This window comes from Halichondria panicea, chromosome 15 (genome assembly GCF_963675165.1).
Source record: "Halichondria panicea chromosome 15, odHalPani1.1, whole genome shotgun sequence".
In the NCBI taxonomy this organism is placed as follows: Eukaryota; Metazoa; Porifera; class Demospongiae; order Suberitida; family Halichondriidae; genus Halichondria; species Halichondria panicea.
In genome coordinates, this window is record NC_087391.1 from 3,754,253 (window position 1) to 3,770,036 (window position 15,784).

The 15,784-nt window shown below is 40.4% G+C and overlaps 2 protein-coding genes across 2 annotated transcripts in view; one reads left to right on the plus strand and one right to left on the minus strand.

The window, feature by feature from the left end:
• LOC135349444 (sterol carrier protein 2-like) overlaps nucleotides 1-15,784 on the minus strand; it is a 46,192-nt gene that overhangs the window by 28,604 nt on the left and 1,804 nt on the right. The gene's annotated exons all lie outside the window — the stretch shown is intronic.
• LOC135349435 (polyunsaturated fatty acid 5-lipoxygenase-like) lies at nucleotides 4,027-7,035 on the plus strand. Its single transcript, XM_064547967.1, has 6 exons — nucleotides 4,027-4,252; nucleotides 4,369-4,731; nucleotides 4,798-5,264; nucleotides 5,338-5,583; nucleotides 5,879-6,652; nucleotides 6,731-7,035. Exons 1-6 carry the CDS (start codon nucleotides 4,132-4,134, stop codon nucleotides 6,905-6,907), a joined length of 2,148 nt encoding a protein of 715 aa, XP_064404037.1. The 5' UTR covers nucleotides 4,027-4,131; the 3' UTR covers nucleotides 6,908-7,035.

A 15,784-nucleotide genomic window follows, 5' to 3' on the forward strand; every position in this document is an offset into this window, starting at 1 on the left:
AGCCAACGAGCAGGAAGCTCAGGTAAAATAACTCTGATATATATAAATTAAATTATACTACACTAGGCCAGCTAGCTATGTACATATATAGTAAGCTTTCTGCTCGTTGGCTGCCATTCGACTTCAAGACCCTTGCTAAAGCTTCCTGCAGTACGTGTTCTGGGGAGGTCGTGAGTTAATTGCAGTAAGTCTTTAATCTCTGGTCTTTTTGTGTACGTGTACAGGGAGTCAACTCCTGCCACGTGGCTCTTGGTAGTTCATGCGCATGCGCAGTAAAATATGGTGACCCATTCCGGAATGGAGCAGGGACATCGAATAAAAACGGGTGAATAATTATTGGCAATACTTTGAACAATCATTGACAATAAATGATAATTATTGACAATAAAATTGAGCAATCATTGACAATAATGATGATAAGTTATAGATAGTACATGGGCATGAGGTATCTATGTGTTATAGTGTCCCATATCACGAGGGCTTTGCCCGAGGGATGAGGGACACTAACCATAGATACCGAATGCACATGTGCTAACTGATTTAGATCCCACTTTTCATTGGCTGCCTCAGGCAAGAAGTGTATCTATAAAAGCAGCAAGCCTTAGCAACAGCTTTATTTTTGAAAATGTCCTGTTTTGATAAGCTAGATGATTTCTGCTTCTCTGCTAAATAACCTTTCATTGGCCTTGCTTCAACATTGGAATGGAAAACTAGTGACTCCACCTTGTGCAGGAAGCACTCTGCAACAAATGAGCCCAGCCTCCTCTTTTCTCTGCACTCAAGCCCCACCCCCAGCTCAGTAAACTGTTCTGATGTACAGCTAGCTAGCAAGGAACAGCTTGCAGCAATGCTACAGCGCACTATCGTTCCCAAAAAGACACAGGAGTCTACTGTTTGAAACATGGCTGCAGGATAGAAACAGAAGTCAGGAGGACGAAGTTGACAAATGCTACAAGTTGAAGACATGCTTTCATGCTTGTGACAATGGACCCAGAATTGTTATAATCATTGGCTCTTAGTGTTCCTCGTAGAGACAAGAAAAGATACTGGTGAACCCTACCATCAACCCAGCAAACGCTATAGAAACTGGTAGTGAAAAAACTGAACAGCCATAGCTAATTATCATGCAGCTAGCTACAGCTTTATTATCATTTCTGTGCATTCAAAAAAATTATACTTGTACTTTATACCCTCAAGCTTATAATTCCCTGGGAAACTATGAGATTATGGCTCATAATTCCCTGCTAAACACACACAAGTGGGATCTAATTGACAATAAAATTGAGCAATCATTGACAATAATTCCAACAATTATTGACAAACATGACGATATTATTGACAATGAATCAGATAATCATTGACAACAGGCAACCCAATTATTGACAACATCACGATAGTTTATTGACAATGAATCAGATAATTATTAACAATAGGCACCCAATTATTGACAAACATGACGATAGTTATTGACAATGAATCGGATAATCATTGACAATAGGTAACCCAAGTATTGACAATCACATTACATCATTGTCAACATATTTCGCCATTGACAATATTTTTCACTATTGAATAATGAAACAAATGGAGCGCCATACGGAAGTACCTGTCACGTGAACAGTTACGTAATTATGGCTCATTTCAAACCAATTTTTCTCCAATAAAGCCTTTAGGCCTGTTTATTTTAGGGGAAAATCGACCTATACGTATAGGATATACCACACCTAAGAGGAGGATATGCACCCATATATCCTCCGCTACCGTGGTTACTCCGAGGCGGAGCCGAGGGGTATGTAACCACGGTAGCGGAGGATATATAGGGTGCATATCCTCCGAGTAGGTGTGGCATATCTGACTTATACCACGTGACCGCAGCACTATAAAAGGACCTCCCCCTAGCAACAATTCAATCACGATGCAGACTGCAAAAAAGAACAAGACTATGCCCGATTTTGCAGCCGTCAAAGAGCTAGTTGAGCAACATGTTGACTCCTACAGATGCTCAAGAGCTTCCTTGGTCCAAGCGTTGACCATTCGACGTCCCTTACTGGAGTTGCAAGCTCTTCTTGGATAAAATGTATCTAAACCGCGCCCATGGACCCATGGAAGCTTAGCCATCTTGTTGGAGAGCACCTTCCGTGTTTCTGCGGTCGCTTTGAGTCTTAGTACCGTCAAGCATGGCTCTTTTCTCTTTGCTTACTTTCTTGAACAAATGAAAAAACTAAAAAACAACTTGAAAAACTGTGCATGCCTGGGGCTGTATGCTAATATTCTATATATCCTACAGCTGTTGACCAATGAGATCAATTTGTGGTGACGTAAGTGTGGTATAAAGGAGGCTTTGCTCTGCATATAATTATCTGCAAGCCTTTGCACCACAGCTAAAGCTAACCTTGAGCCCAATCGTGAGCTACTACTATTAGTCTGTCACACAAACTGTGTATCCAGCTGGAGCTAGCCTAAGAGAGATTTTACTGAGACTAGTGATACACTTTCAACAGCTTACGGGCAGGCGCAGGCTGGGGCAAGTAGTAGCTCACAAAACTAATAGAATCTCAAGGATAGCTTCAGCTGACAACCTGCTGTGGTGCAAAGCCTTTCCAAAGGCTCTTAGCTTTCTGATGTAAGTCGATGTTTTCCCAGTTTAACAAAAATGAATAGGCTCTATTGGAGAAAAATTGGTTTGGAATGAATCTCTTTACCAAGGTTCACGTGACAGGTACTTCCGCTCTCGACATTACAGTTGCAAGAACACCTCAATCCCTGTAGAAAGACTATCTATGGTACCAGCCCTGATTAAAAATTGTTGTTGACGTAGCGTTCAAATAGAGGCTGGATGCGCGAGACTAAACACAAGCACTGCGCTATTTTTAGCTGCCTAGAGTCTGATTCGTGCACTGTCTGATCTAGGTTATAGCTATTAGCTTAATCAACCATCGTTTCAGCTTCAGAATCTTCAGGAGGGATGCCTGGAGTTGCTATGAGCATCACTTCGTCACGTTGATGTGCTATTGAACTTTGACCCGGATATAATAAGGAATGTGGGTCGGACACGCGGATGTCGTACCTCCTCAGATATTTGTTTCTTGCAATAATTATGATAATTATGGTGTATGCATGATGTTTGTCAACAGAGTCTTATACTAGCTATAGATCTATACAGTATAGATAATGCACTCTCGAGTAAATAAAGTACTACTCCAGATTCCTAGATTGCGCATACGCACACCAATGTATAATAACTATAACATATTAATACGTGCTGAATTCTGAATTCTACAGCCATGCATAAATGGCACATGTATAAGGTGTGCTGATTTCAAAGGCTTTGTTTTGGCTGAATTCTGAATGGCTACAAAGCACACTCATCCTCCAGCTATATAGTAATCCAGCCAATTACCTTGCGTTACTAACCTGGGACTGAATGTGCAGATAATCGAGTTTATATAGTTGTAGGTATATGTTTGTTATTTTCGACTTGTTGATATATTGTGTCAAATACTCTAGTTTATCTGCAGGTCTATAATAATTACAAGTCACACAAAAACACTTGCTGGCAATGTGACACAGACACACAGGCACACAGACAGGCACACAAACACACTACCGTATACCTCGCTTGCGCATGCGCACGTAATGACAATAAAGTTAGGTTAATGTCAATTGTGTCATTGCCATGCATGCAGCAACCTTGCATGAGAAGCATGTATATACGAACGTAATCTTCTGTACAGTTATAGTTGCATCATTACACATCACATGATCCACACATATTAAATTTCTATTTCATAAGAGGAAGTAATGAATACCTAAAGGATGTGTACCTATAAATATAATTGTTGCATGGACTGAAAGCCTGCATCCTCATCTCTTTCAACTATATGCCTGTGTACATTCCATGTGGAAGTTAGGGTCATGACCTCATATACCCCTGAGGAGGAAGGAGTCCTGTATCGTGCACAATCAAAGTGAAGTGCAACTGTAGTTCAGTGATGCAAAATGTGCTGCAGGATGTGCGCCTTGATCTTCAATACTATCTCAGTGTATAAAGGGCTAGGCTGAACTGCAGTACATTATGCAAAGATCGCTGAAGTACATATTATATTAACAAGTTCGGCAACGAGTATAAAGATGGTGGATGTCAACGTTTATGATGTTCCAGAAACACCAGCTCTTATTGAAAAGAAACGAAATGGCAGCAGAAATGGAGGAAGCGAATTAATCACACATTCTCATTTCAACATTTCTCAAGGTAAGGGAGTGGACGTATGTAGAGCTGCATGTAGGCAAAACATGTAGGGTAAAACTATATAGTCTTAGATGATAAATCTATATATTAATGGAGTGTCATCATAATTATGTATACAGGTGGAAAATACTACTATGGTGTGCAGATTGTCACTGGCAAGCAAGTGGGAGCTGGGACAAGAGCCAATGCATATGTGATGTTGGTAGGAGACAAGGGGAAGACTAGAAAATTGTCACTGCGTGGCTATTTTGACTTTCTGCAACCTGTTTCCAGAGACACCTATGAGACCCTGACTGTCACCACTGACATTGAATTGGGAAAGGTGCTGGTTGTGATTGTTGGATGTGACGGCAGCTGGTTGGAAGATCAGTGGTATGTGAGCTCAGTGACTGTTGTCAACTTGCAAAACAAGGAAATAGACCAGTTTCCCTGTCATCACTGGATAGGAGGAGACAGCTATGTCAGCATTACAGCACACACAAGTATGTTATACTGCCTTTGATTTCCTTATAATTTAATCGAAAAATGTGTGCACAATATTACTGCAGCTACCAAAAAAGATGTTCTCGGCAATGAGCTATTGTTGAACCAGCGAGTCAGCCAGTTGAGTCAACGACAAGTAATGTACAAGTGGCAGAAGTTTTCGGAGACAGGGATCCCTTCTGGAATTGACGATTCAAGCAACCAATTGCCCGCAGATGAGCAGTTTGGAATTGTCAAAAATATCGATTTTACTACTGGAGCTTTGGACAGTGTTGCTAGTCTAAAATTTGCCGGTCTCTTTGTGACAGCTGACAATCTTCATGCCTACGAGGTACTTGCGGATAAACTGGGAGGAGAGAGGAAACTCTATGAGGCTGGTCGCTGGACAACGGATGTGGAGTTTGGACGACAAATGATGAACGGAGTTAATCCAATCATTATTAGAAAGTGCGAGAGTATACCACCCAATTTCTTTGTGACCAATGAGATGGTTCAGCCATTACTTCAAGTCAGTCTTGAGCAGGAGATGAAGGTTTGTGCGCAGTTTTCACATCATGCTTGCTCTATATAAATCTACAATGAATATATTTACTCATTATTTTTAGGCTGGTCGCATTTACATATGTGACATGAAATTCATGGACGATCTGAAGTCAAGAGAGGGCTACTTCAATGTTGCTCCAATCTGTCTGCTCCATGTCAACAAGAGCAAGCAACTGGTTCCCATTGCTATCCAGCTGAAACAAGGTGTGAGAGAGGAAGAAAAGATAGATAATCCGATCTTCTTGCCCAGTGACAACTGGATAGATTGGCTCCTGGCTAAAATATACTATCAGAGTGCACATAGTCAAGTAAGTTGAAACATTCAGTTACCGTACGCATAGCCGGTAATTTTCGGGGGACAAAACATTCGTGGTTGAGCAATATTTAGTCACTTCGTAAATAATATTTTCGTGGTTGCTGCTTGCACTGCAGGTAAAGGTAGGCAAGGTCGCTTTATTCGTGGGTAAAATATTCGTGGTTTGAGCTCCAACCACGATAACCACGAATATTTTGTCCCTGGAAAATTACCAACTACAATGTATACGGTATTATAGGCATGCATTTGTGATGAAAACTAAAATCATATCAACTCTGTATTCACAGTTCCATCAACTTTTCACCCACTACACTTCCTGCCACGCAACTATGGAAGCATACACTGTTGGCACTCAACGCAACCTCCCAGATCCACATCCCATATTCAAGCTCCTTCGACCACACTTCCGCTACACCATGGGTATCAATACCCGTGCACGAGCCACCCTTATCAATCCTGGAGGAATCATTGATCAATTTTTTGGCATTGGAGGAGAAGGTTTAGCTACTGCATTCAAAAGGTGTGGATCAACCTACAATGTTCACACCAGCAACATCAAGCGTTGGGCCAAGGAGCGAGGGGTGGAAAATGCCGAGCAGCTGCCTGGCTACTACTATCGAGACGATGGGATCAAAGTGTGGGATGCTCTGGAGAGCTATGCTAGCGATATCATCAACGAGTTCTACCAGACAGATGAGGATGTTGTGAATGACGAGGAACTGCAAGCATGGGCACAAGATATTCACACCAATGGCTTCCCTGGTTACCATGGTGCCCCTGTCGGACATGGCTTCCCCGAAAAAATGAGTTCCAAGGAAGAGCTGGCACTTTACTGCACTCTGATCATGTTCACTGGATCAGCCCAGCATGCTTCTGTTAACTTCAAGCAGTACTCCTTCTACAAATTTGTGCCAAATTCTCCGTTTGGTGTTCGCCGACCACCACCTGCCAAGAAAGGTGTTGCAGATTATCAGTTCCTCCTGGACACTCTACCAGATGAAGATACTGCTATCAGTAGCATTGGTACAACACACCTCCTCTCTCAGTACAGCCAGAATGAGGTACGTATGTGTATACTACAACTGTATAATATATTATAGCTTTATTAGGGAATATTTAGTTATATTCATAAATTTCAGGAGTTCCTTGGTGATTTCAAGCAGCGCTTTATGGAGAAGCAAGCTTCAAGAATCACAGAAAAACTTAAAAACACCCTTCACAGTGTATCAGGTGATATTGAGGTGCGGAACAAAGGCCTGGATATGGAGTATACATCAATGCTACCTGAGAAAATCCCGAACAGTATCACTATATAGGGCATAATTATAGAGTTCAGATTGTAATCATAGAATATCATACTTTCCGGCTAACGTAGTTTCAACTGTACAAGTATAATTAATTTTTGTACAGATGCCATGGTATAATTATTTTGAAAAGTCAACAACAGAGATGCTAGTGGTCGTGGAGGAATTGAGAGAGTGCATGCATGGTATATTTATGCTTTGGTTTGAGCAAGCGAGGTATATTATAAATATACGGTAGTGTGTTTGCGAGTCTGTGTTGTGTCTGTGTGTCTGTGTCTGCATGTCTATGCGTGTATACTGCTATACAGCTGCTCAAGAATCAATGAAGTGCAAGTAAGATACATGTATATAGCCTCAGCCTTCCCGGCCCGTCTTTTTTCTATTGTAGGTAGAAAAGAGGACCTGGTTGGTATTAGTGCACATACGCATATTCCCCAGATTCATGCCACAGATACGCTACATTCGCGGCACTACATAGCCTCCCTCTGCAATAAATACTTCTCTTCACGGATCATATAACACCTCGCATGATTCCCCCCGACCATAATTATGTATAGTGCTGTAGGTGGTCCCCCTAGGAACCAATTACAAATTATAGTTCATCCAATCCATGCATGATATATACTTCACTGAGTCTTCAATACCGTATAGCAGGGGGGGTCAAAATTAATATTTGTAGTTGAGCAATTTAGTCAGTTCTCGGATATCACTGCATGCAGGTATAAAGGTATAGTCAAGATCACTTCATTCGTGGGTAAAGTATTCGTGCTCAGAGATTCAACCACAAAAACCACGAATATATGCCCCCCCTTGGTGCTTCAGAGCAATAATTTATTATGCCACACCCCAAAAATTACCAGCTATATTATAATTATATATATACAAGACATAAAGGTTGAATAAGTGATGCCATAAAATTAATGTTTGGAGGACCAAAACTATAGTGGGAAATCAGTTTCTTGTGCAATCGTATGAAACCAGTCAAACTTTCTGACATCCCTTTCCCGTTTCCTGCATGTTCTGTGCATACTTGCCTACAAAGTATATAGATTCACCAAAACCCGGTTAGATATACCATTAACGACCACCTCCGCGAAGATCAACCACACAGTGTGAAATGGCCAAGAGCTCATGCAGGTCCGGATTGAAACTATAATGAAAGCAACCTCTCAGGAACGGCCACCTCTCTATTTCGTATAACGGCAGCTTTCTAGTCCTCGATCAGCTTTAGCATCGAAACCAACCTCCCAGAACGGACAGCCAAATCCAGAATATTTATAATTATATATAAACAATTCGGCAATGCCAGGATAAGCAAAAGCTAATAAGTTAGCACCCTAAAAAAATATACCGTATAGCGCGAAATGTTCGAGGGGCTTAATTTTCGCGGATTTCGTGGGTTAGAATTCTACACGAAAATTAAGTCCACGAAAATTGTTCTTTAATTAGAATTACCTGCTATCGTGCAAATATTTAAAGGCGTGGCTTCCGGTAAGCAGTCATTCCGCGAACATTGTGCAACGAAATGGTTTTTAGAGGCCAATCCACGAAATATAAGTGCCTCGAAAATTTCGCGCTATACGGTATATAATAATAATAATAGTGTAACTACGTATTCAAAGCATACTATATAGTACTGAAGGATCATTAAGTATTATAGACTTAAATAATTCTAAGGAATCGAAGTACAAGCGCTAAGTTCACAATTTGCCACAATCTTGTTCCATAGTTCAATGGTTTTTGGGAAGAAAGAGTTATTATAGACAGATGTTCGGCATAAAACTGGAGCAAGAGACAGATTATTAACATGTCTTGTATCGTATGGTAAGTGTCTCTTCTTAGGTGTGTCCTCGTAGTAACTTATATTATACAGAATTTTGAATAGGTGGTACAGGCTGGCCAATGCCCTTCTCTGACCCAGCGTTGGTAGTTCTGCTTGTTTCAAAATATCCAAACAGCTAATCGAGTAGTCCCACTGCTTTAGGCAAACTTTTATTGTGCAACTTCTGGACCTTTTCCATATCCTCAATATTGCATTTCAAGTGCGGGTTCCAAACAATCGAAGCATACTCCAGACTTGGTCTAATGAAAGATTTGTATAGTTTCAGCATAACAGTAGGGGGAGAATGAGTTGCAAAGTTTCTGTGTATAGCAGTCCAACAGGTTTTCTCGATTTCTTACAAAGTGCCTTAGTGTGGGAATGCCAAGAAAGATCCGATGAAAATTGGATTCCTAGATACTCTCTAGGGAAAAGCCATTGACTGTAAATGTGGGCGGCTCGAATATTGCTGAGATAGCACTATTTTGTACAATCATGAAAGCCTAGCTGTCACGATATTTTTTCAAAAGGCGCTTTCCTAGTTCTTGTGTGGATAATGCTTATAACATCAGCAATATATCCTATGCATGTTCACCAAATCAGGAGGTATCAAAACCTATCCTAGGACCAGAGACGTCTTCTGATACCGATTATTGCCTTCATTCCCATATAGCGGGCTGGCTAGCTGATGTACGGTATGGACACTTTGAAGTGTTAAAATTTGGTGGACTATTATTTGTTGTTTCAGCGGTATTGACCTGCATTTGTGTGATAATTAAGGAAGATGAAGACTGTGCATGCGCAGTAACAGCTCTCTTCAGCTACTGTATAGCGGGAAATTTTCGCGGGTGCAAATTTCCGCTATTTGGCTTCAGAGCCCTCAGCAGAAATGTTCGTAGCTTCTAATCTTCGCGGTTCAGTGCCCACCAATAGCTTTGCATGTGAAATTACCAGTGCGTGGGAGTTTATCCCGGTTTTAATTTTCGTGTTACTTCTCTGCCCTCGAAAAACACGAAAAATTTGCACCACTATTTCCCTCTATACGGTATAGGCTTGGATCAGATACCAGATGCTATATATAATTATGTGTTCATTTTTCTTCACATAGAGATAGGTTATTAGCTATATACATGTATTTTTTGTCTTTTCATACAGTTATGCACTGTGTAACCACACATTTTCAATCAAGATTATTACAGCCAATCTTTCTCTCAGGGTTGCGCCCTCAGGCTCGATGGGTTTACTGCTACAAATATACCTAATACTATAATGTATGTCATGCATCCTCCCATTGTGCTATTCTATTCACATGCAAGTGGTTGAAATAACAGAATGTGTTTCAATTTCATTTATGCGAACTTGTAATTCGCAATCAAAAGAATCTCGCACATCCTCTTCCACACTTTTCTCACAAACTATTGTACAGGTGGTTGAGATAACAGAAGCTGCATGCATGCGTGGATTCCCCCCATTCATACACACAATATATACTTGTTTACATGGAAAGTGATTGGGGTGCATGGAAAAGCAGGACACGGACACGGACACCGGACATGGTCGCAGAGATCTATAGTCCAAAAACGATCTACATAATTATTATTATTAAATTTCATTGACGCCCAATGCCAACAATAATTGTTTTATTGATGAGACCAATGCCAACAATAACTTAAACTTATGTCAGTATAAAAATAGTTACACACAAAAAACTCAAGTTCAGTAAAAAAACAGTTACACAAACGACATACAAACTCGAAGTTACAAATTCAGACCAAACTCAGTACAAAGCAAATCCAAATGACAAGGCTGAAGCAATTCTTTGTCCATTATTAATTCAGCTGGGGAGAAATATGGGTGCTTCAAAGTAACGCAAGAAAATTTAGCATGGTAGTAGGTGTTTCTTAAGTCATGTGACATCTCCCATCGCCCAGTATGAGGGTTCTGAAAGAGAACATGTTCTTTGTGCTGAATAATAAGATCATCAAGAGTGTGATCAATTTTTCCACGGCAGCCCCTTGACACCTAGAGATCCTAGAGTTCGAAAAAAGAATCCGAAATGGTTGACCCACTGAGTGCTGAGGATGGATGGTATAGTGGGGGTGGCCCAGAAAGAGGACCTTGCCGGCACACTGTTAACAGAAATTGGAGAATAAAGTCCAACTGAATTGTGACCAAAAGTGGCATACAGAGCACTTATTCCAACAGAGTACACATTCCGTTGTGGTGAAGCAGATGGAGCAGACAATTCATGCTCAGAGCTACCAAAGGGAGAGTTGTAGAGAGAGGGTGGGCAGGGTGTCCTTGATACTGATCGTTTTTTCACTTCACCAATGTTGTTGTCAGAGTCAGAAACGATGACTATGGGACTATTTACTCATTTTGAGCCCGGATTCAAGAAGATAATTATAACTATAAATTATGTCTTGTCTACTATAATTATTATCACCATGTGGCTTGAACGCGCATGCGCACAAAAGTAGTCTACGTGTAAAAAAAGTTCATGTCCGTGTCCATGTCCGGTGTCCGTGTCCGTGTCCGTGTCCAGCTTTTCCATGCACCCTGGAAAGTGATAATAATGCCAACTTGAGTATATACATTAACCTACAAATGTACAAATGTTATACAGTTGAGCTTAGCTCTGTTAAAACACTTATACAAGAGAAAAAATGAAGTACAAGCTGCGATATTTCTACTCAAAGGGAGCTTTTCTAGTTCTTGTGTGGATAATGCTTATAACATCATCAATGACTTTCCTATATCGTATGTTCATCAAATCAGGGGGCATCCAAACCTATCCTTACTACACGGAGCAGAGATTTCTTCTGATACCGATTATTGCCTTCACTCCTATAGCGGGCTGGCTAGCTGATGTACGGTATGGAAACTTCACAGTGTTTAAGTTCGGTGCACTACTATTTTTTGTTTCAACGGTATTGAATTGCATTTGTCTAATAATTAAAGATGAGGGAGTTCATCCAACCGTGACTAGGATCACTTCAACTACAGCTGTGTTAGGTGCATATCTTGGAGTAAGTGCATGCATAGTAACAGCTCTTCAGCTGGGCCTGGATCAGATGCCAGATGCTTCGTCTGACAACATTATAAGTTTTATCAAGTGGTTGGTTGTCTCAGCTCTCTTTGGTGTATGGATTGGTGAGATTATCGTAAATAGTGCAGTATATTGTGCTTTAATCGATCCTGACAATAAAGTCATTTTCTTAAGTCTCTACCCAGTGCTTGCTATGAGCATTTTGTGCAGTAGTATTTTTATTTTAGCCCCTAAATGGGTAATAATTGAGCCAAATTCACCTCAGTCCCTCAAAATCATCTACCAAGTTCTCAAGTTTGCAGCCAAGCACAAAGCTCCCCTCAATCGCAGTGCTCTCACATACTGGGAGGAATACATACCTTCAAGAATGGACCTGGGAAAGTCGAGATATGGTGGACCATTTACCACAGAGCAAGTTGAAGATGTGAAAACGTTCTTTAAGATTGTTGTTATCCAAATACCTTTGTTTTTTGTCTCGTTATCATTTTGGAAGTTATATGTACACCTTGATCAACAACCATCATCATCTATCGACAAATGTACTTCTTCACTTATTAGTCTCTTCACTTATCACCCGTGTGTTTGTGCAATACTAGTAACACTTATCTCAGAATTTATAGTCTATCCTCTAGTTAAAATGGAACCACCAAGTATCTTGAAACAGATTGGATTTGCTTGCTTCATCATTGCGGTAGAAAATATAGGGATATTGAGTGCAGAAATTGTGAGCTATTTCCATGATATACAAATTTGGATTGAATTAGCTAGTTCAATAATTGGCGGTCTTGTTCATGTTTCATTTTTGACAAACTTGATTTTATTGTTTGCTTGTGCGCAATCTCCATATAACATGCGTGGTCTCTTGGTGGGATTTGCATTATTACTTCACGCCTCATCATTAATTCTTGGTGAACTTGTCTTTAGTATCACGGCCAAGCTTTGCGACAAATGCTACAACTATATAATATATTCGTCAGTCATGGTAGCGATTACATTGTTTGGATTCATCCTGTACTGCCTCCTGGCTTGCTGGTACAAAAGGAGAGTTAGAGACGAGGAATACAATGCACACAGAGTGGTGGAGGAGGTCTATGATCGATACCTTTCCAACGACATGTATCATTGAACAATTAACTTAAAATTATGCATATTTACATGTTTATTTTCTTCATATAGAGAACTGATACTTTGTTAGGTTTATTTTGTCTCTTAGTACAGTCATGCATGTCATTTTAAATCGAGATTATTACAGCCAATGTTGCCCTCATGCAGCGTTGCGCTCTCAAGCTTGATGGAATTACTGCTTTAAATCCCTAATAATTATCAATTTCATCCACACTGTCCCATTGAGTTATTGTATTCACAGGTGGTTAAAATAACAGAAGACGTATAGTTAGGAAGATTCCTTTTATATACACAATAATAATTATAGTTCTACTTGTTTACATGGAAAGTGAAATAATGTCAACTTGAGTAAACAATCACAGTACAAATGTTAAACTATAGCTATAGCTGTATACACAGTTGGGAGTAGACTTATAGCATAGCTATAGATAGATTATTTAGCTCTCTTAACTCTTTCCTCGGCAATCTGTTGTAGAAATTACAACAACGGTAACGAATCGTTATGATGAATTAGATGAAGTTGTATGTGAGCTCCTCCCTGACAAACAAACTGTAGTCTAGGTAACGGCCTTGTCAGTCAAGTAGGCTAAAAATCTGTGTCCTTTGATGTAAGCTTTGATGTCTCTTTGTGCATATGTAGTTATAAAAAAAAAAAAAGAAAAGAAACCTTTGACTAGCTAGGAAGAGTAGCAGCAGTAGTAGTAGGAAGAGTAGCAGTTAGTAGTAGCAGTGCAAGCAGGACTAGACTAGATTAAAAAGTTGGTGGAACGAATAACTGACCGTTTGGACGTCACCTGGCTGCCAGACTTTCATCTCGACTCTTCCCCCTGAGTAGCTCGCCTTTCTCTAAGCCACAAAACTGAGCAAGAAGCTGAAGAAGCAGCTAGACAGAGACATGTACCTAGCCTTGAGAATTGGGAGGTGTGGCTCAACTAGTTAGCCCAGCCCAGAGGAATTGTTACTGTGGGTACTGAACAACCGTAAAAGTACAGCTACCCCTGGCTTTACTGAATTAACTAGCTGTGTCTGCTGTCTAGTTGGACCAGATTTAGCTAGATAATGGGGTAGAGAATAGTTGAGCGGTGCTGTGTGTAGCTTGAACTGTACTGCGGGCTGGCAAGAATCTAGTAAGCACCCTATGCACTGATAACTCGTCAGAATGGAGGGTATGTTCTAGGGATCTGGACAGCTGTACATCCAAAGGAGCCAGGGAGTGCCAATCATCTTCTCCCAGTCTCTGACACGCTAAACAAAAGGAGCTAGAACTGGGAGTCCCAGCTAGAATTGCTAGCCGGATCTAGGCTAATAGAATGACATGGAGCCGGCGTGGTGAGGCCGGATCCACACTAATTGATCGACCTAAAGACGCTCCTGTTCCAGACTTTCACGAATGGTAAGGAAAGGGTTAAGTAAAATACTACATGTACACTTTTAGAAAAACATGAAGTACAAGCTACGGAGTTTTTCTAGTTCTTGTAGTGTAGATAATGCTTATCATACATCAGCAATGAATTTCCAATTTTGTATGCTTAACAATTCATGGAGAATCAAAACCTATCATCCCCACAATGATCAAACATTTATTCTGATACCGATGATTGCCTTTATATCGCCATAGCGGGCTGGCTAGCTGATTTCGGTATGGAACTTCAAAGTGTTTAGTTTCGGTATACACTACTATTATTTGTTTCAACGGTATAATGACCTACATTTGTAAAGAAGAAGGAGTTTATCCGACTGTTTACTATGGTTGCTACAACTGCAGCTGTATTATTTGCGTATCTTGGAATTAGTGCATGCGCATGCAGTAACAGTTATAGGCTTGGATCAGATGCCAGATGCTTCGTCCGACAACATTATATCAAGTGGTTCATTTTTTCAGCTCTGTTTGGAGAATGGATCAGTGAAGTGATCATAAGAAGTACAGTACCATATAGCGGGTGGGGGGGGTAAAAATCGTCTAACTCGAAAACTGTGATTTTATTTGATTTTATTTCCTGCACTGCATTCCGGTAAGCCACACCTACGTTTTTGCGGGGGAAATGTTCATAGAGGTAAGCTTACCCACGAAAATAACGTATATTATGTTACCCCACTAAAATTACACGCTATACGGTAAATCTAGCACATGCAGTAGAACCTCGCTAATCCGGACCCCTTTAGTCCGAAACCTCGCAAACCTGGACAAAATGGCAAACTGAAAAGAGGAGGGGCTGTCAGTAGTATAGCAAACTTGCTTTGCTGAATCAGCAATAATCTAAACTGCTGCTCTGACAATGGCCACTGCAAAGAAAACGAAGAGAGAGCTCACAAGACTCACTGTATTGGAGAGAAAGTTGAGATAAAAGACTATTCTAGCTAGCAGCTTCCCTTCTGGCCACAGTAGTATCATAATACATACACAAGTGTCTTCATTAAGGCCAGGCAAAGTAGATTAGTAGTTTCTCATCACATGATTTTTAAAAATTGAGGTCATGAGGTCATTATTCATTATTCATTATGCTGACAGTGCAATATTTCGTTACACAAACAACATTACGTCATCAGTAATTGAACTGTTTGGTTTCTACTGTAATAATTTGCCATGTGGGCTGGGTGTAACTCATTAATTATAGGCCACTCCCTAATATACAGTGGGTGTGGCTCATTAATTTAGACCATACCTAAAAATAATGAATAATGAACTTTTTGGGGGGAAGGCTAAAAGTGACGAGGGGGCTGATGAGAAACTACTAATCTAGTTTACCTAGCCTAATGATATTCATAATCAATATGACATCCGTTAATCCGGAAATTTCATGTATTCGGATGGGGTCTGATCCGGCTCTATATTCGGATTATCTATACTGTATGTACTTCTGTAGATTCAATTATCAGTCTCTATATCCAGTGTTGG